Source organism: Panthera onca, chromosome A2 (assembly GCF_046562875.1).
Source record: "Panthera onca isolate mPanOnc1 chromosome A2, mPanOnc1 haplotype 2, whole genome shotgun sequence".
Taxonomy (NCBI): domain Eukaryota; kingdom Metazoa; phylum Chordata; class Mammalia; order Carnivora; family Felidae; genus Panthera; species Panthera onca.
The window spans coordinates 63,321,356-63,347,576 of NC_138340.1; the positions used below are offsets into that span (position 1 = coordinate 63,321,356).

At 56.8% G+C, this 26,221-nt stretch overlaps 2 protein-coding genes across 2 annotated transcripts in view; both read right to left on the minus strand.

Annotated features, from left to right (window-relative positions):
• Positions 1-10,217, minus strand: part of PKD1L1 (polycystin 1 like 1, transient receptor potential channel interacting) — a 133,523-nt gene extending 123,306 nt beyond the window's left edge. Inside the window, exons 1-2 of the mRNA XM_078442613.2 lie at positions 9,668-10,217; positions 3,114-3,237 (exon numbers count right to left, since the gene is read on the minus strand). Coding sequence (XP_078298739.2) covers positions 3,114-3,237; positions 9,668-9,730 — 187 coding nt within the window. The 5' untranslated portion in view covers positions 9,731-10,217. The remainder of the gene's footprint in view (positions 1-3,113; positions 3,238-9,667) is intronic.
• A 112-nt stretch (positions 10,218-10,329) lies between these two features.
• Positions 10,330-24,027, minus strand: HUS1 (HUS1 checkpoint clamp component). Its single transcript, XM_060632071.3, has 9 exons — positions 23,888-24,027; positions 23,277-23,539; positions 22,099-22,226; positions 21,839-22,015; positions 19,611-19,718; positions 18,271-18,345; positions 13,728-13,827; positions 12,481-12,600; positions 10,330-10,502 (listed from the first exon to the last, which is right to left on the minus strand). Exons 2-9 carry the CDS (start codon positions 23,326-23,328, stop codon positions 10,420-10,422), a joined length of 843 nt encoding a protein of 280 aa, XP_060488054.3. The 5' UTR covers positions 23,329-23,539; positions 23,888-24,027; the 3' UTR covers positions 10,330-10,419.
• Between the last annotated feature and the right edge of the window lie 2,194 nt (positions 24,028-26,221).

Below are 26,221 nucleotides of genomic sequence, written 5' to 3' on the forward strand. Positions count from 1 at the left end.
CCCACTTTTACAAAACCTTGAAACCTGCCTCTTGATGCAGTGCCCGAGAAGCTGACGCTAGAGGGCAGACAGGGACACTTTATGGAGCAGACAGGGACCTCGGGGACCCGGGTGAGGCTGGGTTCTGACGACGGTGGTCCTCTAGTCCTCGGCTGAGGGCCCCTGCTCAGCTTCTGCGTAATCCCAAGGACACCTTTCCGCCCCTAACCACACCTGTCTTCCGCAGGCCAGGCGAGCGAGAGAATGAAAACAGGAAACGGACCATTTGGCATCGTGCGCGCCGTATCTCATGGTATCGCAAGACTGGAGGAGTCTCTGCCAAGGGTAGGAGCAGATCAAACAGGAAGCCCCAGGGGGCCTCCTCCCACACCAGGGGCCTGGGGCGAGGCCTGCCCACCACGCGGACCACAACTGATGCGGTCCGCCCTCTGCAGGGGAGCCTCACGGGGGGGGGGGGGGGGGGGGGGGGGGGCGGGGTGTGCAGGGGTGTGCAGGCGGCACAGCAATTGCGCCCGGAGAGGTCAAAATCTTCTCCGCTACAAAACAGGGAGGGGGGTTGAGAGGAAAGTTTAAATACGAGACTCTCCCTGGCCAGGGTGGGCCCTGCTCTGGCCCTTTCCCAGAGGACGTGTGTTCATGAGAGTGCCCCTGGGCGAGATGGCATGGCTCACACGTCGGAGCTGTGCGGACAAGACGGCGTGAGCCAAACAGTTCCTGGCAGTGGGAATGAAGCTCTTCCCTCTCCAGAGCGGGGCGGGGCCGGCCGGGCCGGGGCGGAGCTGGGGACCCGGCGCTGGCTCTGGCTGTGACTGGACCACTACCCCCATCTGCCTGGCCTCTCTCCTTTTCCTGAGGGTAAAGGGGACACAGGGCACTGGGGTGACCCAGCCCCCAGGACGTCCTCCTCCGCAGCCACAGCCTCACAGAAGTTGGTATGGGAGACACCTCTGCTGATTGGTGCTAGCCAGTGAAACGTGGACACCCAAAGCCGCGGAGACCCTCATGCGAACAGAGGCACCGGGCAGGAGAGCGGGGGCCCCCTCGCACACAGAGGCACCGGGCAGGAGAGCAAAAGAATCTGCATCTGGCTGGGCCCTTGCGGGGAAATTGCCAGAACAGCTATTTACACGCCTTGCCTTGTTCTTTTCTTGTATTTGTTCTTTCGGTTGCCCCAACTACCCGTCTAAGCTCTGGGAATGCTCCTTGCCAAGGTCCTTCAAGAGGATTTCCACCCCACCCCCAGCTCCTCAGTAAAACTGACACATCACAAAATCCCCAGAAGGTTCCAGTGTGTCTGGTTAGGTGTAGAGCCGGGGCCGTGCCCGTAACCGTTCTGCCTGGAAGTGGACCGTGGGTCCTAAGTGCAAGATCTCAGGGCTAGGAGGCATCAGAAGTCACGCACACACGCCACTCTCACTCACTCACTCACACACACACACACGCACACACATACACCCCCCCACATGCACACAACAGACACACGAACATATACACACAGGCACACAGCAAGCACACACAAGCACACACTCACATGCACACTCACACAAACACGCCAGCACACCCCCCACGCTTGCACACGCACTCACACGGACACACACACGTGCAGGCACACAGACATGTTAAGTTGAACTCCGTGGTGTGGTGGGCACAGGGCACAATACAATCCCTTCCCTCTCTGCAAACAGACCAGCCGCTGTCTGCTTTCAGTGACTCCGGAGACCCCAAGGGGCGAGGTCAACCACCCCCTCCTCAATATGTTTCCCGTCCTTCTAAGGACAAAGAGATCACCCCACAGAGGGACACAGGGACACACATGACAAGAGTGCCTGCAGCAAGGCCTTGGGAGCTGGCTGGAGGGATTTAGAATCGAAGAAAAACAAGGCGATAAAAACATCAGGGGGAACAAAGTCACAGCCAAAATCAGCCAGTTTGGGGGCAGCACTGATGTGACACAAGACAGAAGTTTTCAGCCAGGACCACGGCCACCTGGTTGGCGGCGGGGTCTCTGTTCACACGGGTTTCTTCGATACAAGGGTTGTGCCTGCCCAGACTCAGCGCTAAGCGGGCACAGGGCTCGTGCAAACTCCACCAAAGGACAGATTCCTTTCACCTTCAAAGGGCCCTGGGGGGTGGACAGTGATGAAAGTGGAAGCATTTTTGGGAGAGGGGCTGGGCGTGAGGAGTGAAGGGACACGAGGGCACATGCAGGTGCGGGCTGCCTGACTCCGCTCTCAGCGGCCGGGCACCCGAGGGGGCCACCTCACTGACCCTGTGTCGGGGGCAGGGGCGTGGACGCCACATGGCCAGCAGGCGGTCGACGGCAGAGTCGATGACCCAGCTGTGCTGGTGCATATGGAGCGTGCGGAGGGAAGATGGAGTACAGTCTGTGGCCCTGGTGACGCCCGGCTTGCCCCGGGCTCTGCCCCGCATTCTGCACAAGGGACGTGAGAAAAGAGCTCCACTCCATCCACGCGGGCAGCAGGTGGTTCAGGGACTCCCGCGGGCATTCCGGGTTTGCAGGAAGAGCGAAGGGCACTTTGCGGGGGTAAAGACAGCCCCCGCAGCCCGAATCCTCCTGCTCCCTTGGGCTTTACCGCAGAGACACCCCGAGACCCTGGTGCTGCCCCACCCCACCTGAGCTAGCCCGGGCCCCCAGTGCAGATACACGTTCTTCAGGCGATGACCGGTCCAGCAGTGACCTTCAGAGCTCACACGCTTTTGTGGTACAAAGACGGAGAAGTGGCAGGTTCGGCACTGGCAGTGCCACAGGCCAGGCACGCAGGCTGAAGTCACGGGAGTCCTCCCCGCCACGGGCTGGGTTCAAGTCGGCTAATGCTCATTTCTGTGCACAGTTCTCTGAGCAACTCCCTTAAAAGTTCCCACTTTCCCAACGCTCAAGTAAGAGTAGAATATTCCTAAGAAATTTCCCGAATGCATGCTTTAAATACAGACTGTGGGGGCACTGGCCTGGCTGTCGGTGGAGTGTGCAACTCTTGATCTCAGGGTCGAGTTTGAGCCCCATGCTGGGTGTAGGTATTACTTAGAAATAAAATCTTTAAAAATAGTAACATAAAATACAGCTTATCAAATTCCCTAAGACCAGGGCTGCTCACCTCTCTGAGTCATCAGAAACGCCTTTAGAGGCCTCCTGGGCCCTCGGGACCCAGGTCCTTCCTGGTGTCCCCGGGTCATGGCCCCGGCCACAGCAGCCAGCCGGCCGGCTTCCTCCTGAGCCCCCTGGAAAACAGGGAAGTAGGGGAGATTATGCTCGTTCCTGGACACACGGCCAACACAGGAGAGCAGAAAACCCACTGGCAATATGCTCCCCATCAGAAAGGCTTGCTTCCCTAACTCACAAAGCTGCTCTCATCCAGTCACCTGGAGTAGGTGGGGGTCCTTGTGTGTCCGCCTGCCCCCGGCCAGCACCCGAGGGGGAGAGGGCATCTGGCAGCAGATAAGTCTGGGAAAACACTGCAACCACGGATACCACATTTGGGAGGAGAGAAGGACTGACTGGGAGTCCACACAGGACCCTTAGGGCCACCCAGCCGTTCCCCCGACTCCTCTGCAGCCGCCAGGGCTGCCTGAGTCCTCCCACAATAAGCGTCTCTCTTTTTTCACTATCGGTCAGTTCCCTTAATTCTTTACGTTGACAGTTTAATATAAAGGATTTTACAAAAGGTTGTCTCATTTTGTGTTTTACCTAGAAAACTAGACCGCCCTTCTGTGTGGCCTGGGGTTGTTTATGGGTGTGCATGTCACTGGAGAAGACAGTGGTGTCAGCTGGGGGCACCAGAAGTTCCTTCCCAGGCTGGGGGAGGGGGGTCCTGGGAGAAAGACTGAGGAGGCTGCAGAGGCACGGGAAGCTCCTTGCGGGGCGGGGGGGGGGGGGGGGGGGGGGGGGGAGGGGAAGGGAGGGAGAGAGGGTCTCTGGAGAAAGACTGAGGAGGCTGCGCGTTCGACTTAGGCAAATTCCTCTGAATCCTATGATTTCTAGAACATTGCTGGGGCCCTGCAGCCCAGCAGGGCAGGTGAGTAAACAGGGCGTGGCGCCCCTGGTGGGCTCAGCACACAGGCCCTGCACATGGCCCTCCCCAGGGCCCTCCCCAGTGCCTCTGGTCCCCTTCGTCCTTTCCCCACGGGGAAATGTGTACCTTCCGGCTTTACTGGTGACAGGCTTTAAAGTGAACTGTGTGCAAATACCCACCGAGTTGGCAAACAGTCCCTCTCCAGATCCCTGGGGCTAGCACCTTCCTGTCAAATATGAGGACCCCTGTGAGCCAACATCCGCTCCTGCGGGCAGGGGACCGGGCCGGGCGTTTTCTTCCCAGGGGTCGGGGTTGGAGCTCCAGGCGTCAGAGCCAACCCAAGATGCTGGACGTGATAAGGAACAGAGAGGACTAAGGTCCCTGCGCTGTCCCCTGGGCCAGCCGCAGCTGCCTGGGCTACTTGAGTTTAATTAAATACGTAAAATTTAGCGTCTCCATCATATCAGCCACGTTTCAAGGTACAGTGTCAGACATGGGATTTGTGGGCGCTCGGAGCCCTGCGGCCGGTGAACAGGGGCCACCACCGTGTCACTTGTGAGGGCGGAAGGACGCCTGGAGGTGAGGGTGGCGCTCTCTGCAGGGCCTTCTCAGCTGTGCTGGGTACAGACACTCCAGAGGGAATCAGTTAGCAGCTTTCTCTAAGAAACGGCCCTGGAAGCCCCTCGGCAGGAGCCACTGAGGCTCTGCCAGGACGTCCGCCACCAGTCCTGGAGGCTTCCGCACAACTTCCCTGCACCAGGACCAAACCCCTGGGAGAACCTTCCGGAAGGCAAAGCACCCTATGCAGCCTCCACCCCTCCTTTGTATTCGCTAAGTTCTCATGAACAAAAGCCACCTACTCAGAACTGTTCGGAGCCACAAATTCTATTTGGGATTTAGTGCTCAGTTTTGGTGCTACCTCTGAGCTAACAGTCGACTTAACTGAGGCCTGCCGGTTCCAGGGAAGGCTCAGGGCAGCTAAGACACACACGGTGGCTTGACGGTGGCACTGCGTGAGGTCCCCACCGCCAGCGCTCAGGCAGCCCCGCATACCCTGCATACCACACTGAGCGCCCAACACCTCGGGAATGCTGTTCCTCACGGCTGGTGGCCTTTCCCTGCTCTTAGTTCGGATCCGGGCCCTGCTGTTACCGTAGGACTCAGTTTCCCCGCTCTGAACGGAGCTTAGCCAGGCACCCACCTGGCAGGCCAGCACCAACGGCAACGCCCGGCACCCCACCTCTTATGGAGCAAACCGCGCCTTCGTGGGCTCCACTCCTGGAGGGCCGCACGGACGGGCACGCACTGCCCATCTCGAGATGCTCCGACCTCGGGCCTCCGCGGCACCCGCCCCACCCCAACCACGTTCTCGTCTCGACTCAGCACCAAAGTGTGCGTGGGGGGAATTTGGTAATTAAGTTCCAGCTGTGAGGGGAGGGCAAAGATCCTGGTAAAGGGGACCCTACCTTCCTCTGGGCTGCTCCCAGGAATGGGCTGCGGCAAGGACAGCAGGGGCAGGAGCAGGGGCAGGGCTCGGACGAGCGCCCTCCAGCCAGGTCCCATGCAGACCGCTTCCAGGGGGCCTCCGCTCGCAGCCCTAACCTCTGCACGCAGGACAGCCGTCCCCTGTCCTGAGAGGGGCAGTGAGCCTGGCCCTTAACACCCTGACAGCTGACCAATCACGAGCGAGCTGGGGGGTGGGTGGAGCTGGGGGGTCTCACCCACTCACTCCCAGCCCCCCCAGATGGGCGGCCCACCCGGTGCTACCGTGCGCAGGGCAGAGGGTGAGTCCTGCGTGAGGCTCCACCGTGAGGCTCCACCGTAGCTCCAGCAAGGCGATGCCCTGAATAGAGTGTGCGACGGGGACACAGAGCCGGCACCTCGCGTTGCCAGCAGAGGGCGCTCACGGGACACTTTCCGAGCAGGTTTCCAGGTAGGAAAACCACATTCCCTATGCCTGCGACTAAAACAGCAACTGTCTTACACATTCAGATACTTGTTGAATGAGCACACAGCACCTGTCCCTCTAAAATCTTCCCAATTCCCCCACGGCCTTCAAAAGTAAACTAAACATCCACAGATCACTCTTCACACACCTCAACAAGTTGATCTCGAATGCCTCGGTACCCTGGCCACTTGGCAGGGCGGACATCCTGATAGCCTGACTGTTTTCTAATTGTTCTCTCCTCCCCGCCCCCTCCTGCCGCCCGCCCCCTTCTCCTCCTCCCTCTTCCCTTCTCTGCTGCTCTCCCACTCCTTCCTTCTCTCCCTCCCTCCCCTCTTCTTCCCCCTCCCTCCCTCTCCCCTCCACCCCTCTTTCCCTCTCCGTCTGCAAAGTCGCACAGAACAATTCCACGGACAGGACACAGAAGTCACAGAAGTCACAGAAGTCATTATTCGGCACTAAAGATTTAGGGATCACTTTGATTTTTCTCTTAAAAAATACATTATGAACGGTAAATTAACACAACCACTTTAGCACGTATCTTGTTCCAAGGCAGCAATTTAAAAAGCGCAACACGTGGGGTGGGGGAATTTATTAGGGTCCAAAATACATGTTGTTATGTGTGAGCAGGGTACGGTCACTGGTGTCAGCGCCACCCACTCCTCTGTCCCTTTATCTGGAGTAGCGGCCCCCTCCATCCTCACCAAACACAGCTACCGTGTACAGATAACTGAGACATCAAAAAGCAGAGAGCAAATCAGCATGGGAAACTCGTTTGTGGCCATGCAAGTCTGGGGCGGGAATCCTCAGGCGGGTGGGGCCCCTGCACAGCCGAGCAGTGCCACCACCCACCCACTCCAGGTCATCCCAGACGTGTCCAACAGGAAGGGAGGTCCCCTGTCACTAGGAACAGATGAGCCAGCCAGCACCCCGAAATCACACTGAGTGTTACCCTCCGATGTGACAAGACTGCAGGCCCCGGACTCTGGCGGAGCCCCTGCGCAGAAGGTGAGCAGCGTGCCCCCAGTAAGAGGAGGAGCAGAGGGGAGGACAGAGCAGGAGGGGAGGCTCAGCCCGAGTGGCCGCGGCCAGCAGGGGAGGACCCCGCCCAGGAAACCAGACTTGGGGTTCCCCCCCCCATGGTGTTCCGCTGGGCTGGTCACCCTCCGCCAGGAGCTGTGGTCACAGTGTGCGGTAACTGCTGACCAGCAGCAGACCCCCCAGGACCAGTCTCGTGTGAGGTTTTCACCCAATGGCTGTACTTCAGCTCTAGAGGCCTTGCCCAGGACTGGGGTCAGCATCTCCCCAAATCTCCCCGGGTCTCCAGGGGAACAGGGGCTCTCCCCATGCAGGTCACGGTCAGTGGGGCTCAGGGAGGCGGCCCCCTGCCCCATGCTACCAGGGGTCTCCGCTCATCACAGACCTGAGAAGCCCCACCAGCCTGGACCCCGGCAACTGTCCGCACCCCTCACCACAGACGCGGCAATCACGCTGCCATGCAGAGCACCTTATGGACGCGGACGCCGTGCTGTGACCTTCCTGCAACACGACTAGTGAGACTTCAGCTTTCTGCTTAGGAAAGGATGTGTGTGGAAATGCAGAATCTAAAGGCCAATGTTCCGGAAACTCTAGTTGCCAGGTGATTATGGACTGCGTTCAAGTAACAAATATTATTGCTAGTCCTTTAAAACATAATTTTTTTTTTGTTACAAAACTCATCATAAGAGTTCTAGAAAATACCCTGGTTTACAAAGATCGAAGTAAAACATTCAGCAATGATCAGGTGTAGGTGCTGGTGTAGGTTTTCCAGCCCTTCTCTCCCCTATAGATACTCGTGTCCTCAGAACCAGAGTCACACAGTACACGCGAGTGTCTGGGCTTCTTTCCGTGACAAACGGTGCACCGTAAACACCATGCCAGCCAGGGCGCTCCTTCTGCAACGTTGCTGTTAGAGTAGGAAATACTGTCGAACCACAGATGATTCAACAAATCCCCCATAAACTCGTATTTAGGATATTTCATGTTGTTTCAGTACAAGAATGTTAGAACACCTCTGATTATAATCCGTGTGTCAATTCCTATAAGCACAAGTAGTGGATGAAAGGGCACATGGCTGTTTTGAAGGCTCCTTGAAGGCTCCACACGTAATAAATATCCAACCCGACCCCAGCAGGCACTGTCTGCTGGCTAAGGTATCTCCTTGTCCCCCACAGAGAGCTCCTACCTGCTGGCTCAAGGACACCCCAGGGGCTCAGGATTCCTCCCGGACCCCCCACTGGAATCCACATAAAAGGACACAACCTTATCTCTTCAAAGTGAAGCCCTGCCCATCTGGCCACACCTATGACAACCTGAATGCCATTCAACACCTTCCCCGTCTGGGCACAGCCATGGTTCCAGCCCAGGAAAATGTGGAGGTCATGTTCCAGGGTCACTGGAGTGGGTCCTGTGCCAGGCCCGGAGGGACCCGCAAGGACGTTAGTCATGAGCTGCCAGGTCGGGTATTCCTGCACACCTCTGAGCCAGCACAGGGGACGGGGGCATGAAGGAGGGGGCCTGAGCACAGAAAAGCCATGCAGGGGGTATCTCCAGGGTGCTGGACACGACTGAGACACCTCAGCACTCCCAGGTGCCAGTCCCGAAAGAAGTTAACCTTTCAAATTACGTGCGTGTTTCTAAGCGGACTAAACCGCTATTCCCGACCTACCAGATTTTCACCCTGGTATACTGCCCAATAAAGCGGCGCCCTGAGCTCCCCTAAGTCTGCGGTTTCCACCAGCTTCCCTGGCGGTGGAGGGACAGCCATCCTCATTCAAGGATCTGAGGGGCCGGTCCTGAGGCCGGGCCCTGGGGAACACCAAGCCGCAAGTCCTCCAGAGAATCAGAAACAGACCCCACCGTCCTGACCCCCAGGGAAGGCTGTGTGGCCAGTCCGCACAGACTCGGGCCACCCATAAAACCATCAAAATCCGGCATTACTTAAACTAACACTGTACAAACCAGAGAGAAATTACATGTGGTTTAGGACATTTAAAAACTGCATGTAAACGTGCTATCCTACAGCAGATTTAAGACGATGACACTCTCCCAGACTCAGGAAATGACTGGTGAACACGGATTCTGAAAGGTGGGACTCATCATTCCGGCCGCACGGCAGAGCCTGGAGGAGAGGGCTTCCTATCAGACGCCGGGGCCTGGGTGCCACTCCCATCCCCGCCACCAGCCGTGTGGCCCCGGGCAGGTCACGAAACCCACTCAGCAAAATCTCAGGTGTTTGAGCAGCTGTGCCCACGTCACCTGACGCCGGACAACAGAATGCCAAACGCGGGCTACGCACTGGGGCAGAGAACGGGCCCTGCTATGTCGGACAGATGAAGGATGTGCTACTTTACTGCTAACTTAAACTCACAAACAGCATTCTATCTTCGTTATGTGTTAAAAATCGTTTAAATAAGCAAAAGTAAACAATTTTCCAGGTTGGTGACTAATACATTTTCTGTAACCAAAACAAAACAAACAGAAAAAAACAAAACAGAGCCAAACCGCTTTTGTAAACTATTTTCAGGCACTGCCCCATTGAACATCACGATTTCTAAGTTTGACGCTGCAGCTAGAATTAACTTTGCTACAAGCCGAAGAGAGATGTGCTCACTTAGGGCGACATGAACAAACGTTCCGCCCCATCTGAACTCACCTGATGAGCAGCGGAAGAGGCGCTCAAATACCCAGCTGGCACCGAGTACTCAGAAGAGGCCATGAAGGAAACTTTCCACGTTGCAGATTTCCCACTTGTTCCTCTTCCTCGGAGCAACTGCCTTACTTCTCGGCTTTGTCGCGTGAGTTAAGACACTGTTCACGACGTCCCCATCCACGGGGCAGAGGAGAGGCTGCCACGGTGGGACGTGACGGGGCGGGCCCCGGGGGATGAGACGTGGTCTCGGCCCTGAACACAGGCTACTGGAGGTCTCTGTCCCTCCCCTACACACGCGGCTGTGCTTTCCAGAACATCAGAAGGCCGAGCATGGCAGCCCGCGGACCACGAGGGACACAAGATCCGAACGTCAGGGGGAGGCGGAACGGGGAGGATCGTGACCCAGGACGGACAATGGCCCCGGGAACCTGGGAGGACCGGCAGCTAAGGCTCCACACACTGCAGCCAGACAGCCCCCCACAGACCCCGTGACGCTCTGCGCAACCAAGGCCGCGGGAGGGCCGCCCTCGCCCGTCATCCGGCTCCGGGGAGCAGAGCCAGGGTCGCCGGGCAGCTCCTAGAAGCCTCGGCTACCTGAAGCCTGCATAAAGAAACTCTTCCTTTTCTTTGCCGCGTCTTAACAAAACAGACATGAGAACAAGAAGCAACACGAAGTAGTGTGTTTATCCAACTGTGCTCCGCAAGCTCCAGTTCCCACCAGCACGGAACCGAGGGAAGAAGGGGCCGGACGCGGCCTACGAGAAGGCGGGGATGAAGTACTGCAGGGAGACGTCCTCGTGGAGCAAATCAAAATGGACGATCTTGTTGCTCACGATGTCTGGGGAGAGAAGAAGACCTGTCACCACAAGGCCGCAGCCAGCGCTCGCACGCAGGGGCCCCTCTCCTGGAGCCCGGCCTCCCTGCGGCTCCACTCCCCGCGACGTGACCACAGCCAGGGAGACGAGGCCAAGGACTCTGGTGAGAGGCCCTCATTTGCCAAATCAGTGTCCTTCTAAGAAAACGTGTCTGCCACCCACGAGCAAGCTAAGTGAGGTGAGAAGGCCGAGCACGGCGGCCCGCAGACCACGGGGGACAGGCTGCAGCACAGGCCGGAGCGCAGGAGGGGCCTGGGTCAGGCGCCGCGCTGCGCGATGGCAGGTGCACAAGCCCAGAGGGTGGAGCTCATCACTCTGCTCGATTCCACAGCAGTGAGCACAGGAGTGAAGGCAGCGGCCAGACCCACAGCCACTGAGGGGGCGGGGGCAGGACTGTGCCCGGGAGCCAAGGGCAGGCCGCACTGCGGGCCTCAGAGGCAAGCAGGGCTGGGGCTGGATGAAGTCTGTCAGGGTGGGCCGGCCGCAAGTGCCAAGCCAAGGAGGAAGCAGTCCCAGGGGATGGAGGCCGGGAAGGGGCACGGCACCAGCAGGAACACCCTCCAGGAGCCGCGGCGGCTGGAGACTGAGGGCAAAGGGCAGCCAGCATGCCCTGGAGGCGGGACGGTGGAGAAGCGGACCTGGGGGACGCCACCACGGAGGCGGAAACTACAGGCACAGACGCAGGGCTGAGGGACTAAGGAAAGGGTTGGAGCAATCCAATTTTGCTTTGTCACAATCTGCCACTTCTGGGGACTCCAAGTCACCTTCCCCAAGGCACAGGCAGTTCAGACGGCTGCCTCGCCTAGAACAGACAAGCTCTCTGTCCTGGGCGGGCCATGAGGGCGAGGGCGAGGGCATGCGCAGGGCCAATGCCGCCGCGCTGCACGGGGTCAGGCTGCGGGACCCAGGTACCACCTGGACCGCTAGCCAGGACCGCGGTCGCGCCACCCGGCAGCGGTCAGGAGCCTGGCAGCAGGTGGGAGAGCTGTCTGGAGTCTGTGAGGACCCTGCGCTGAGACACAGCCACCGCCCTCAGCATCATGAACGTGCGCCAGGCCAGGCCAAGGGTTCTCAGCATTCGGTGCAGGCAGACACCAGCACCCGCCCTAAGGCCCAGCTGCACCAGCTCCCTCCCTCGCCCCGGCCCTCTGTCCTCCACACACCCCCTCACACCCCCTCACCCCTTCCAGTGCCTTCCTGACGCGCTAACTGCCCACCCGTGATCTGCTTCGCTTCCTGTCTCTCTTGGAGGGCTGGCATTCCTTGGCACAGCCACCTAGCATCTTCTATTCCTTGTCCTGGGTGCGGGCGATCTGGCGGCCGTCCCCGGCTCCACCCACTGGTGCTGCACATGCAGCCTGACGGTTCTTCCACAAAAGGTGTAGCTCCCTTCCACTTGCTGTGGTCAGAGTGACAAGGAGACAGAAAGAGCCTCGAAAAGTTCAGGGCGAGTAAGCCCTCCCTCACGTGTGGCCAATAAATGGCGAGAGCCGAGAGGCAGGTGTATGGCCGAGGAAGACAGACAGGACCCACCACAGTCACGGGGCCAGCAGGAAAAGTCAGCAGTCGAGGAGAAACGGGAGTGGAGGAGGAACCGCTCAGGTTTAGACACAGAAGGGAAATAAAGGCATACGAGGGGACCTTAAGTCTAAGTCCAGTGGGGTCAGGCTGTCGGGCCAGATTAACACAGCAGCCTGGACGACCAGCAGCTGTCCTCTGGAAGCTTCTCCTTAGGCGCAGACCCACGCGTGGTGGCTGGGCGAGGCAGCCGAGCCAGCGTGGCTGCAGGGCCCCGGATCAGAATCTCCAGGTGCTGCTGAATCCGGGAAAACTGCCCTGGGAAACGGGCCCACGTGACCGAGCTGTTCTGCACTTAGGAGAGTGCACAGATGCGAGGCCCCCCCCCCCCACCCCCTGCAGGCGACCTGAACGTGCACTCACTGCACACGGCCTTTGTCGGGTTCACTTGCTGTCCGGCGAGGAACTGCAGGAGCCTCCGGATATCGATGCGCACCTCGGCCATCTGCCCCAGGTTTCTATCCTGAGACGCGTCTTCAGAGGCTGAAACGACACGCACAGCTCGGGGATCGGGGGAGCCCGGAGGCGGCAAGCTGCCTGTTTAGATCAATGATCCACGTGACTGCCGGCTCTTGGGAGCCTGGAGACGCTGCCAGACGCTAAGCGAGCATTTATCAAGTCCTTCTCTTTAAACTACGTGGCAGATTTCCAGAGAATCTTCACTTACAGTGACATGAAATCTGACCTGCTGTCCCCACTGCAGTGGAAGAAAACGCATGTGTCAGTCCCCTGACATACACGGAGGAGCGGGACTGTCAGGCGCTAATACGAGACTGCCTGTTCTAAAGTGGAATGAAACGAGAGAAAAGGTCCTTGCAACTCCGGCAAACACCAAAGACCAGACCCTCTGTGCAATTTATCAAACTAAAGAAAGCCAGTGTCACCAAGCTCAGTCCCCCCGCACAACGATTAGCAAAGCCTGCATCACGCGGATTTCCCTTGGCAGGAACGTACGCCCTTCGCCACCAAGTGAAAACCCCTCGCTACGCTATGCCACGACGGGTCATCGACAAGCCAACTTGTGGTGATAGATCCGGACTGTAAAAGTGGTGGCCCATCCTGTGTTCGGGAGGGAGGCTGCGCAGAGCTGAGCCGGTTTCACATGACTGGCGCACGTCCCCGGGACCCTGCCTCGAGACCGCGGCACCACCCGCCGAGTGTGTCATCCAGGCCTCGAGCCCTGCAGGCACAGACCACCCAGTCAGGGACCCCATTGTCTCCTGCTATTGAACTGGTCCCACGGTCTCTGTCGCCGTGTAGGGAGGAAAAATCTGTCAGGTGAGGAAGGCATCTATCTGTTAATCTGATTTCATAAACACTTGGGATGTACGCAGGAGGGAGGAGACCTTCTCCACCTTGTGATGCCGCCCCAGGTGAGAAGCGGGCAGACGGGCACTGAAGAGCCGCCAGGGCTCCGGGGGACCAAGGGGCAGGCACCGCCCTCAGGCCCGGGAGGCCGACCTTCCCTGCTCTGGCCTCGGCTGTCTATTCTCTCCCCGAGCGTGAAACTCGGGCAGCCAAATTCCACCCGTTTTCCAGGCAGAGATCTCAGCAACTGTGCACCTGAAACAACGTATTAAAGGCAAAACACAACCCGCCAGAAAACTCACCTGACGGAGGGTTCCCGAGATCCTTAAAGTGGGTTGTAACGCACACTAGCTCCGTTTCTATTTTCAAGTTCAATTCTCCATTTAGGTTTGCTTCAATGATCTGCAAATTGAGTATTTTACAGTCTTAAAAAAGCAAAGCAAAACAAAAGGGGTAAAGGGGGAAAGAAGACATCAGCTTCCACGAAACCAGGTGACAAGGCCACCCCATGACGGCACCAAGACCCACCCAGCACCAGCGACACAGGGAGCTCAGAAATGCCCAGAGGGGGCCCCTGAGTGGAGGCCCGGAAGCCGTGGGGCGGGGGGGGGGCTGCCAGGGCACATGGGGCAAGGGGCGGGGGAGGCCGCAGGAAGAGCCTGTGCTGAGAAGAAACCCCGGGAGCAAATGTTCAAGGTGAGCGAAACAGGGGTGTGGGGCTTACAGGAGAGAAGGAGAAAGAGGGAGAGGTGATGCGGGGAGGGCTGCTATGGCACGCAGGGGGGCGGCAGCGTGCTGTGACAAGCTGTGGCCACAACAGGACTGAGAACGCGGAGTTCTGGAGCGAGAAATCATCTGGTCCGCTCCCACGGCTACAATGAAAATCCACGCTCTAAGAGAACTCCTGAAAGGTCTGTGGTCAGGGTCCAAATGGAGATCTTGTGGCAGGGGGATGAGGGGGAGAGAGAGAGAGAAACCCCTGGCCAGAGGGCATCTGGAGCCCGCAGGTGCTACAGAGTGGACGCGAAGTGTAAGGGATTAGGTCTGGCTCATCAAGGGGACAGATGAGAAAAAAGAGCCTGAGTCAAGAGTCGGGGGAGCTGGGAGGTGACCAGACCTCATGCAGGCACAGAGTGGGAGCGGATGAGATGAGAGGATCGAGGATCACAGAGGGAAGGAGACCAGGAAGGCACAGGTGGGCCCAGAGAGTGCAGTAAGAGGAAATGAGATGGACGGACAGACGAAAAACAGGAATTATGGAGCAACAGAGAGACCACACGCCCTGAAGAGAGCCACAGGTAAAACACGAGGAAGTCCACGTCGTCCAAAAGGAGAGCCAGAAGAGGGGCCACCTCCGGGGACGCTGCCCGCGCCTTGAGGGAAACTGGCCCCAAACAGCCCATGGTGGCTTCTGAGGGGATGGAAAAGCCCCCAGTCCCTCCCCAGGCCTCTCCCCCCTCATTAGAGCCCCCCGCTCACAGGGAGGCACTGGAGGGGCCGCACCGGACCCCGTGCACCTAGAGACTAACCGGTGCTGCCCCCACTAGTCCTTCCCAAGTGACCAGATAGACTGCCGCTCTACAGGACTGTGAGCCCTTCACCGTCCCTGTGCAGTACATCCTGCATCCCCACCGCCTACGGGCAGAGACCGTAGAACCACGCTCTGCTCTGACAACTACTACACACGGGAAGGGACCAAGGAAATTAGAAGCTGGCCAACTGCCCTGTTTTCAGCTGGCCGCATCCTGGGTCATAGCTACAAATGCAGCATAACCACAAAACCTTGAGAATTCGTGGGAATGTGACCCTCTATTTAAAAACCAGGCGCGGAGGTTGGCAGGGGAGATTTCCAAGTTCAGAAAGGTCTGGAGATGTTGCAGCGTCCAGTCGCTGGTGCCCCTCCGCACCCCCAGCACACAGGGTGCCGGCCACCCCACCCCCACCCCCCTGCCTCCTACCCCCCCATCCCGGCCTCTCCCCTGCCTGTGAGGGGCAGCACACCACCCCAGGACCCACCTCCCACCCTCCCATCCCGGGGGCCTCTCTCCGGCCTGTGAGGCTTCTGAGGGTCAGACAACATTCCTTCCAAGCTCCACCCTCCACACCAACCCTGGGGTTTTTTTAACGGGACAGGATCTACCAGTGATGTTCATAGTAAGATCTGTGCCACCGAACAGCTTCCAGTTTCACTGATCTGATCTGATTTCTCTTCCCAAGTCCGCATCTGCCCACTTCTAACGCCCAGCAGGTCTTGGGGAGCCCGTGTGGCAGTTTGCAGGTCAACATCTTGTTCACCCACCAGTACAGGACAGCGGGTGAGGCAGTGGAAAGACAAAGGGGCAGCGGGGGACCAAGGATGGTGGAGGTGCCCTGCCTGCATGCTGGAGGCAGCTACGTCTACCTACACTGAGTGAGCAGCTTAGTACCCCTCATTCATATTCCTTGACACCGGTGAACTCCGGGCATTTCTCATTCTAGAAACAAAACCAAAACCTTTCTGAACTTGACTGAGCTAGTATTTCTGAGGGTTTTTTTATTATTACTTAAAATATGTTTTTTAATGTTTATTTATTTTTGAGAGAGAGAGAGACAGAGTACGAGTGGGGAGGGGCAGAGAGGGGAAGACCCAGAATCCGAGGTAGGCTCCAGGCTCTGAGCTGTCAGCACAGAGCCCGATGGGGGGCTTGAACTCACGAGCCACGAGATCATGACCTGAGCTGAAGTCAGATGCTTAACCGACTGAGCCACCCAGGCACCCTGGCATTTTTTTTTTTTTTTAAGGTTATAGTTTTAAGTAATCTCTACACCCAATGTGGGGCTGGAACTCATGACCATGAGATCGAGAGTCACATGCTCCATGACAGAGCCAGCCAGGCACCCCTGAGGCTTTTAACATTAAGTAGAAAACAGTCCTCCAACTTCACGGTTGCATAATATCGGAATCATGCCTTCAAACGTTAAGTGTTTCTTGTCAACTTTATTGGTGAACCCAGAAATACACCGTTGTATTTCTAAGCGCACTCCCATAGAATCTGGAAATACTATGGGATTAAAACAACACACAATAATCTGTAAACTCTCGCTGCTTTTGAAAAACAGTGGTTTTATATAGACTTAATTCAGGAAAGCAGCTCACGGTGGTTCCGGATTCACTTCAGCCTTTAACGCTCTCTTCCACTTTCTTCTGAATCCAGAAATCTGAGACATCACATGATTAGCTCTACGTCCCCTGAGCACAGCCAGTGTCTGGTGCACGGCCACCGTTCTGCCACTACCCAGGGAGGGAACTGACAAACGACGGGTCTCTGACACCTGGCCGCTTATGTCTACTCTGGAACTCACCAGAACGCTGCCCTCACCAACATCCTCTGTCTCTTAAGGGTCTAGATGGGATCTTGCTTCTTCCAGTGATCTTCTCAATGGTAATTACCTACCACTCTGCAGCGCTGACTCAATGTACTGAGCACTGAACATAAGGTACCTACCTCTCCATCTGTGGAAAGTCGCAAAGCCCCCGTGAAGGTGCGCGATCCTGCCCACTTCGGGTGACACCCAGGACAGGGCCCATAGGCTGGGTAGAGTGGCCAGGAGGGGGCCCAGATCTGTGTGGCCCCGAGGACTCCCCTTTGCCACCAGGTCACGACACTGTTCCACCTGCTGTCACCATTAAGCTGATGTACATAGCTCTAAGTGGCTCGTAAGCTAACAGGTGACACATAGCAGGACACAGCTCCCACCATGGGCGCAGGCAGAACCATGTCAGACCCCAGCACACACACACCTCCCATCCTGAACCAGAAGCTCAGGTGGGCTGACAAGCCCTCAGGGGCTGGAGTCTGAGGTGGCACCTGCAGACGGCGGGGACTCCTGGCCCCTGCACATGTCTTCCCTGCTCCTACATGGGTCCCACACGCACCACCCCACGGCTGCATCCCCCACTGAAGGAGGTGGGGACAAGGCTGTGAGTCTCAGCAAGGGCCTCCTAGCGCCTCCAGGACGGGGATGCGAGAGTGCTAGCGCCCTCTCTTCCCTCATTCTCTTGCCACGACCTTCAGATGCAGAATTCTGGTCATCTAGTCATGCTCACTATGCACTTGGCCACTCTGACTTTCCACCGAGTATTCCAGACTGCAGTGGCCGCGCCACAAACTTTTTGTTTTTAAACATTCCAGAGAAGAGAAAAACACCTCCGATGACTTGGTCTGTCTCAGCGACTTTGCTGACTCATTTCCATGGGACCGAAAGAACAAACAACCAGATCTTTGGATTAATTGCCCTGCTTTTCCCTGTGGGCCTCCCTGAGCCTCTCTGCAGGTGCCCGGACTTGCCGCAGAGGAGGCCCCCAGCCTGACGACTGGCTCGACGTGAAAGCCATCACAGGACACCAGCGTTCTGGGACAGCTCGGACCTGCGCTCACCGAGACACGTGGTACGTGGACGGGACGCTCGGCTGTGCTGATACCAATGATTTGTTAAAGAAACACACATCAAACGAAACGTGACGCTCTGTCCGGGGCACAAGAATCTGCTGAAAGCATCCCTGACGGACTATAAACACGACGGACTATAAACACGACTACGAGGGCAAACACAAAGGCTCCCACTACAAAGGAGGCTGAAAAGCACTAGAACAGCTTCTCAGGGCATCTGAGACTGCAGGCTCTCCACCACAGGCCGGGTCCTCGAGCCCGCCTCGGCAGGGGGACCTGCGCCCTGGGACGCCACCAGGTGAGCGAGGATGCACCCACACCTCTGCCGGGCGAGGCTTCCTCCCAGGACACTCAGCCCGAGCCTGACACCTCCAAGATGCTGGGAAAGCTCTTCGCTAAACAAGTGACCACTTACAAGGTGATTGCTGATGTTTTTCATTTTTTCCACGATGCTCTTCATGGTCTTCAAGACTGGCAAATAGATGCTAACCTGCAGAATGGAGGAGAAAAACCATTAACGCAACCAAGGACGGACGGTGCTCACCACCTATGTCGGAAACGTGCAATTGCTTAGAAGCTCTGAAATCCTGTTTCCAAGTTGTGGGAACAGAGCTCCTTTAAAACTAGGAAAAGAGGGGCGCCTGGTGGGCTCAGTCGGTTGAGTGTCTGACTTCGGCTCAGGTCATGATCTTGGGATTCGTGGGTTCGAGCCCCGTGTCGGGCTCTGTGCCGACAGCTCAGAGCCTGGAGCCTGCTTCGGATTCTGTCTCTCCCTCTCTCTCTGACCCTCCCCCGTTTGTGCTCGGTCTCTCTCTGTCTCAAAAATAAATAAACATTAAAAAATTAAAATTAAAAAAAAAACAAAATTAGGAAAAGAAAACAACCCTACAACCTTACTGACGCCCGCCTGCCTCCGGGACACCTTGGCGCCCTTGTCCCCGTGGCGTCCACCTGGTTCCAACGGGGTGGCCCTCCCGCTGACGTGCACTGGTACGCGCCCAGGCGCCCACGTCCCCATGGTGTCCTCCCGGTTCCCGGGGGGTGGCCCTCCCACTGAAGTGCACCTGCGCACGCCCAGGGGACGGGACTCAGCACAGCCCGCAGGACCACCTGCCACCTCACAGATGCTGTGGGTGGGTCGGGCCCCAGCGCTCAGACCCTCAGACCCGGCCCCCGACGTTGCCTGAGACAGCGCGGTCTTCCTCCCGATCGGTGTGGATGGCCTCCCAGAGTCCAGTAAATAGCCTACGCGGTATATTTTCACAATTCCTTCTTGCTCTGATTGTGAGCAAAATGTAAGGGACCCTCTGGCACCACGCTCACTGTCAGGGACTCTGGGACTCCTGGCAGCACGCCCAGAACAGCCCCTCCTCCTCGCTTTTACACGAACCCTGGACACCAGTCCTTATGGGACAAGGAAAACTCGAGTTCTGGGAAACGGACAGAAGTGACCTTGCCCCCAAGGACTACTCTAGGTTAGTCTTATGGAAGCACTACGACTGAGCAGGACATTCTCTGTCCTGAGTGTGAAGCGTGTGGCGTTTCTACCATGAGCAGCACGGTCTAAAGGTATTTTATATAAACAACGGAAGGCAAACATTCCAATTTTTTCCCTGGAGAATCCTTTAAAAATGACTCTCGTTTCCTCTCAGGTACATACAATCTTCAAATGAAACATATGGCGAGACCGTAACTAAAATCAGGGACTTCAAACCACACCATTTAGTTTGCAAGCAGAGGACGGGCATCACTCACGTCGGCGTCTGGGACTGTAGGCTCTCGCAGATCCTTCCACAATTTTCTAGGAATGACCCTAACGGGGATGTCATGTGTCACAATGCGGCTACTGTTCGACACTGATAACTGCCGAGAGAGAACATGTTTTCATAACGTCAATGTAGAAAAACCAGAGTAACTGAAGAATAAGTAGAAGCCGACCCCGCATCTACGTGGAATGTTCTCGACTCTTTCACCCAGGTCCATAAAACAAGTACTTCCGGTGTGGTGCCTGTCCTGCTGAGCCCTGTTGAAGTCGGGAGTGTGAGGAGTAAGGCACGGTCCCCATGTTCCAGGGACACAGATGGGTCAGGAAGCAAGAAAACAAACACGACCTTGTCTGAGCTGCATGTGACACACTGGTCACAGCCTGGAGGAAAATGAAGCAGTGACCAGATGAATGTTTGGGGAAGTTCCCAGACGGAGGGCAAGAAAGGCCTCTCCGAGAGGCAACATTTCAGATCGTGCCACAACATGGTGGGAAGATGGGGACAAGGGGAACCCTGTCCCTCACTACATGTGAAGCCGTGAGGCAGAAGCCAACCCGTCTGCTGAAGGAACCGTGACTGTTCTTTGTGAGCTCAGCATGCAGCAGCGTCTACACTGCTGGACAGAACCATGTTTATCCGTGTCCAGGGGCTTCCGTGAAACAACAGATTGACGTATCCTGCCCTTTTATTTATTTATTTTTAATTATTTACAATATTTATTCATTTATTTTGCGAGAGAAGGAGAGAGAGTGTGAGCGGGCAAGGGGCAGAGACAGAGGGAGAGAGAATCCCAAGCAGGCCCCACGATGTCAGTGCAGAGCCTGAGGTGGGGCTTCAACTCATGAACCGTGAGATCAGGACCTGAGCCAAAATCAAGACTCAGACGCTTAACCTACTGAGCCACCCCGGCACCCCTAGCCTGCGCTTTAAGACAGAAAGCAACACACGTCGCTATCCTGTTTCTCCTTAAACAAGTGAGGAAACACACAAGCTTGTCCTGAGGCGGGGAATACTCTGATTGGCTCTAACATAGTGAACAGGTGAGGAATCCGTTATCAGGAAGAACTTCAAACTGTGCACAGCGCTCACACCAGAGTGGGGCACAGCACACACAGCACGGGGGGGGAGGCTGCCGATGGGAGGAGCGGCACTGGACTGGCACTAACGGGAGAGGGGGTTTCAGAGAGTGAGAAGGGGACATTCCAAGCAGGAGCCCCAGGGTCCCCAAAGCCTGGGAGCTGGACTAGAATGGGACACTCCGGGGAACCACTTAGACAGTGGGAGTAGGCGATGTGGCTCCAAGATGGCATAGGTGGGGCCATGCACACATGGCTTTGAACAACACATTAAGACGTGAGAACGTCGTCCTGTGAGCTGTGAGTCTGGGGGAAGGGGGGCACGTCCTGAGGCAGCAGGTGTCAGATTCTTCTGGGAGCAGCACTGAACACACAGCAATTCTGGGAGACCAAGAGATCACCTAAAGGGGTTACAGATGAGGTAGGGAAAACCCTTCAAAGGGGAAAATGTATAAAAACCATGATTTCTAGATGAAGGGACCACACCTCTAAGAGGAACAGAGATGCAGGGACACGCAGACTGGAGCAGAGGCAGAAGTGTTCCCACAAGGGCAGAGGCAGCGTCCCAGCTGAGTACTGTGTGATTGCAGCACTATTTATACACAAGGGAATCTGACTCCAATAGAAAACAAGTATTTGTGGGCACATCTTTGCTTTTAATAAAACCAACTAGGGGCACCTGGGTGGCTCAGCCGGTTAAGCATCTGACTCCTGGTTTCAGCTCAGGTCATGAAATTCTTGGGGTTCTTTCACTCTCCCCCCTGCCCCACCACTCTCTGACCCTCGCTCAGTCTCTCTCAAAATAAATAAATAGGGGCGCCTGGGTGGCTCAGTCCGTTGGATGTCTGACTTCGGCTCAGGTCATGATCTCACAGTTCATGAGTTCGAGCCTTGTATAGGGGCTCTGTGCTGACAGCTCAAAGCCTGGAGTCTGCTTCGGATTCTGTGTCTCCCTCTCTCTCTGCCCCTCCCCCACTCACGCTCTGTCTTTCTCAAAAATAAATAAACATGAAATAAAAATAATAAACTTTAAAAAAAATAAAAATAAAACCAACTAGTTTTCCACGTGCTATTAGAAAGCCTGGACTTGTAGCCACTTCTAGCCCTGCTGGGAAGTCCTGGAGCACTCCCTCCTACTCACCAGCTCTATGGAGACCGTGAGGCAGGGGAAGTGTTTATTAGTCAGCTTGATCTTCAAGGCTCTGGCATTCTGGGCAGTTTTCAAAGCTCGAGATAAATTTTCCGACGTCAGCTCTAAATAAATCTCGTTGTTTTCAGCGGAGACACCTTCCATCTGAAATTCACTGAAGAAGCTCTCCTAAGGGCAGGAAAAGAGGGGGCTCTGTCCCTTTGCAGTGGCCTTTGGGTGCGGTCCACAGGCTTCCAGAACCTTCTGCTCACCTGTTCCAGCTCACACCACATGCTCACGCCTCCGTTGGCCACTTTGTCGGAGAGGATGAAGTTCAGCTTATCCGGGCTGATGCGGAGGGTACAGGTTTTGGCGAGCTTGGCGATCATGTTGCTGACGCCTGCAGCAGGGGGTTAAAGCAAGGAATTACCAGGACAACCGAGCTTAGACAACCCCCTGAACATGGTGAAACTGCTGGTGGAAAAATAACCCACTGAAAGGGGTTTTAACACGGTCGGTCACACTGGCCCCCAATAACCCTCATACCAGGAGTGACGGAATGAAGAAGGAAGGCTGCGGGGAGGTTAACTGGAGCCCAGTGAGGCATTCACTGGCTCAGCCTGCAATGGGGCCCCCCAGGCCTGCAGCGCAGGGCCAAGGGCCAGTGCAGCCCGACCAGAAGGGATGTCTGTGCTGGACACACTGTCCATCCGGGACAGCAGCAGGTTTAAGATAAAAAACTCCGGGATGGAAATCAAGTTCTGTAAACAATCCTTGGCACCTGCTCTCATGCCTGCCTGTCCCCATCCAGGTCCGTTCACCCAATCCTTCCCGAAGAGAAGCCCCATCCACTCCCATGGCCCCATCCTGCGGGGGGGGGGGGGGGGGGGGGGGGAAGGGGAAGAGGGGTGTCCCGCCCCTTTGGCTCCAAGCCCCCTAATCCCCATCCCTTAATCCTCCCGCGATCCCACATCCTCGTCCCCCCCCTTCCCGCGGGTTCCCATCCCCACGCCCCCCATCCCCGCGCCCCTCGACCCCCATCCCTTTCCCTCCACCTCTGTCCCCCCATCCTCCCGTGGCCCACATCCCTGTCTCCGTACCTCCACCCCTCCCGCGCGGGCCCACGCCCTCCACCCGCGTCACCCTACCTCTGTCCCCCCACCCCCGCGCCACCACCCCTTCCGTGGTCCCCGCCCCCATCCCCGCTCCCCCTCTCCCGTACCCCCTCCCGCGGCCTCCCGCCCACCATCCCCGCTCGCGCACCCCTGTCCCCCCACCCCCGCGCCGCCGCCCCTCCCACGGGCCCACGGCCTCCATTACAGCCCCGCACCACCCCCACCCGGTCGTCCCGCGGCCCGCGCCCCTCCCCATTCGCCCCCCGGCGCGCGCACTGCCTCCTTCCGGCCCGCGCTCTTCTCTACGCCCCGCGGCAGGCCCGGCCCCCGCTCACGTGTGAAGTGGTTCAGACAGGCCGTGTCCACGATCTTGGCCCGAAACTTCATGGCGGGACGCGGGCCCGCGCTGGGCGACCGTCGGTCGCGGACTCGAGTCTCCTCCTAAGCGTCCCGCCGGAAACGCCGCCACGCGCTCATTGGTTCCGCCGTCCGGCCCGCCCCGGGGGAGGCGGGGATCCCGGGTGACGTGCCCTGGGAGGCGGGGTCTCGCGTCACGCTCGGGGTCGCACCCACGTGGGAGGCGGGGTCTGGGTCAAGTCTGCGGGAGAGGGAGGTCCCGGGTGTCACTCGGGGTCACATCCCCGGGGAGGCGGGGTCCGGGTCAAGTCTACGGGAGAGGCGGGGATCCAGGATCCCCGGGTCAAGTCTACGGGAGAGGCGGGGTCGGGGTCACACCCCCAGGATAGGCAGGGTTTGGGGTCAGGTCTGAGGGAGAGGAGGGTTAGGGGTCACACTCCGGCTCGCACCCTGGGAGAGGCGGGGTCTGGGTCAGGTCTCTGGGAGAGATAGGTCCCGGTGTCACTCCAAGTCACATCCCCGGGTTAGGCAGGGTTTGGGGTCAGGGTCTGGGAGAGCTGGGTCTCGGGTCTCACTTCAGGTCACATACACTGGGGAGGCGGGGTCCGAATCAGGTCTGCGGGGGAGGCGGAGATCCAGGGTCATGTCCCCGAGGGAGGCCGGTTCTCGCGTCACTCTCGGGATCACACCCCCGGGGAGGCGGGGTCCGGGTCAGGTCTCCTTGAGAGACAGGTCCTGGGGTCTCTCTCGGGGTCACGCCCCCGGCGGAGGCGGGGTCCCGGATGTCAGATGAGGTCACACCGGGGAGGAGGGATCGGGTCAGGTCCGCCAGAGAGGCGGCTCCCAGTCTCACTCAGGGTTACACCCTAGGGGAAGGCGGGGGAGGGAGGGGTTGGTGGGGAGGGAGGTAAGGCGGAGGTCAACGTCCCGAGGGGGCGGGGTCCAGGGCCATGACTGCAGGTGGGGGCGGTGGGGGGGGGTGGGGGGGAAGGGGTGTACCCGGATCTGGTTCTGGTCACCCCCATGGAGAGGTGGGATCTTTTGTCAGTCCCTGGATGGGCTGGTCTAGGGTCAAGCCCCAGGGTGATCTTTTTGTGACTCTGGAGTCCTCAATCCTCAAGAATGAGAAGTGTTTCTGAGGATTCACATTTTGAAAGAATTTTGTGACACCTATTTCCAATTGTTTTAAAACATTAAAAAAGATCCTCTCCTGTCTCTGCCCCTCCCCTGCTTGTGCTTTCTCTCTGTCTCTCCCTCAAAAATAAACCTTAAATAATTTAAAACATTAAAAAGAAAACCCTTAGTTTATTTATAAAAAACTTGTTAGGGTGGCCAGTGACCTTTCAACATTAAATAATATTATCACTTAAATTTATACCTCTCTGGAGTAGGGCAGTTTATAACCCCCCTCCTGGCTCAGATGGCAGTGAGGAGGGAAACACAGGCAAGAGAAATGCAGCTTCAATGAAGCCTCACGGCTCACCGCCCACTGCCGGACGTGACACATGCGGAGGGTCACCTTCCCGGACACCTGATGCGTGCGGAAGGTCACCTTCCTGGAGGAATGCACGGCGCCCCCAGTGCCTTAATGTTTTTGTATCGTTAAAGACCGGAAGTAACCTTATCTTCACGGAACCAGCCCCTCGAGGTCCTGGAAGCCTTGCTTCCGATTCCTCAGAGACAGACTTTAAGTCTTACCCTCCTCCCTCCACTAACTTAAAAGTCTGTAATCCGCCTCCCCTCACAACCCCAGCGCAGCTCTCTCTGCCCGTGGGTCCTGCGTCTGTGCTGTAATAAAGTCACCTTTTTGCATCAAAAATGTCTCAAGAATTCTTGCTTAGCCGTTGGCTCACGAATCCCACTTCATAATCTCATCAGTAGCACCGGTTGTGAATCCTTAGAAGTGAGGGTTTGTTTTTTTTTTTTTTTTACCAACAACAACCAAAAAATGGGTTTATTCACAGGAATAGCAGAAAGGAGAAGAATGCTCTTTTGTGGAGAAAAAGGAGGAAATTGGGAGAGTTTGTTTTCAAAGACCGACTATTAGAGAAAAGCAGGGCTTCTGGGCTGTAAGTTTTCTCCAGGAAGATTTGCAAGGGCGGTACATTTCTTGTAGGAGTTGGGATCTAGACCTTTCCCTGTTGGAGCCTGTAACTGATGTCTTGCTGTGGGCTCTTGGGGGGGGCGCTATAATTGACACTCCTTCCTGTAATGGTGCAGAGGGGCCCCTTCCCCCTTCTAGCTCCTGGCTCCACTCCCCAGGCTTGGGCTTTCCCTTCATTCTCATATGGTAAAGATGGGGTATGTCAACACTGACCTTAAGCAATAATCCTGCAAGTTTGTCTCAAGATGAATTTTACCAGATCCTAGTTAAAATTCTTTTAAAAAAATTTTTTTAATGTTTATTTATCCTTAGAGAGAGAGAGAGGGAGAGAGAACAGCATGAGTAAGGGAAGGGCAGAGCAAGGAAGGGACACAAAATTCAAAGCAAGCTCCAGGCTCCGAGCTGTCAGCACAGAGCCCGAACCCACAAGCCGTGAGATCATGACCTGAGCCAAACTTGGACGCTTAACCGACTGAGCCATCCAGGAACCACCCCCCGCCCCAGTTAAATTCTTATAATGTACATGATAGAAATGATGGCAGAGAATTAAAAAAAAACAAACAAAATAGGAAATATACCTTCAACTGTATCCAGCCTGGTTTTCCAAATACTATATTACCCATGTTAAGAACGTATTATTTTGGGGGGTGCCTGGATGGCTCAGTCAGTTAAGCATCTGACATCAGCTCAGGTCATGATCTCACGGTCCATGAGTTCGAGCCCCGCATCGGGCTCTGTGCTAACAGCTCAGAGCCTGGAGCCTGTTTCAGATTCTGTGTCTCCCTCTCCCCTGCTCTGTCTCTCTCTCTCTCTCTCTCA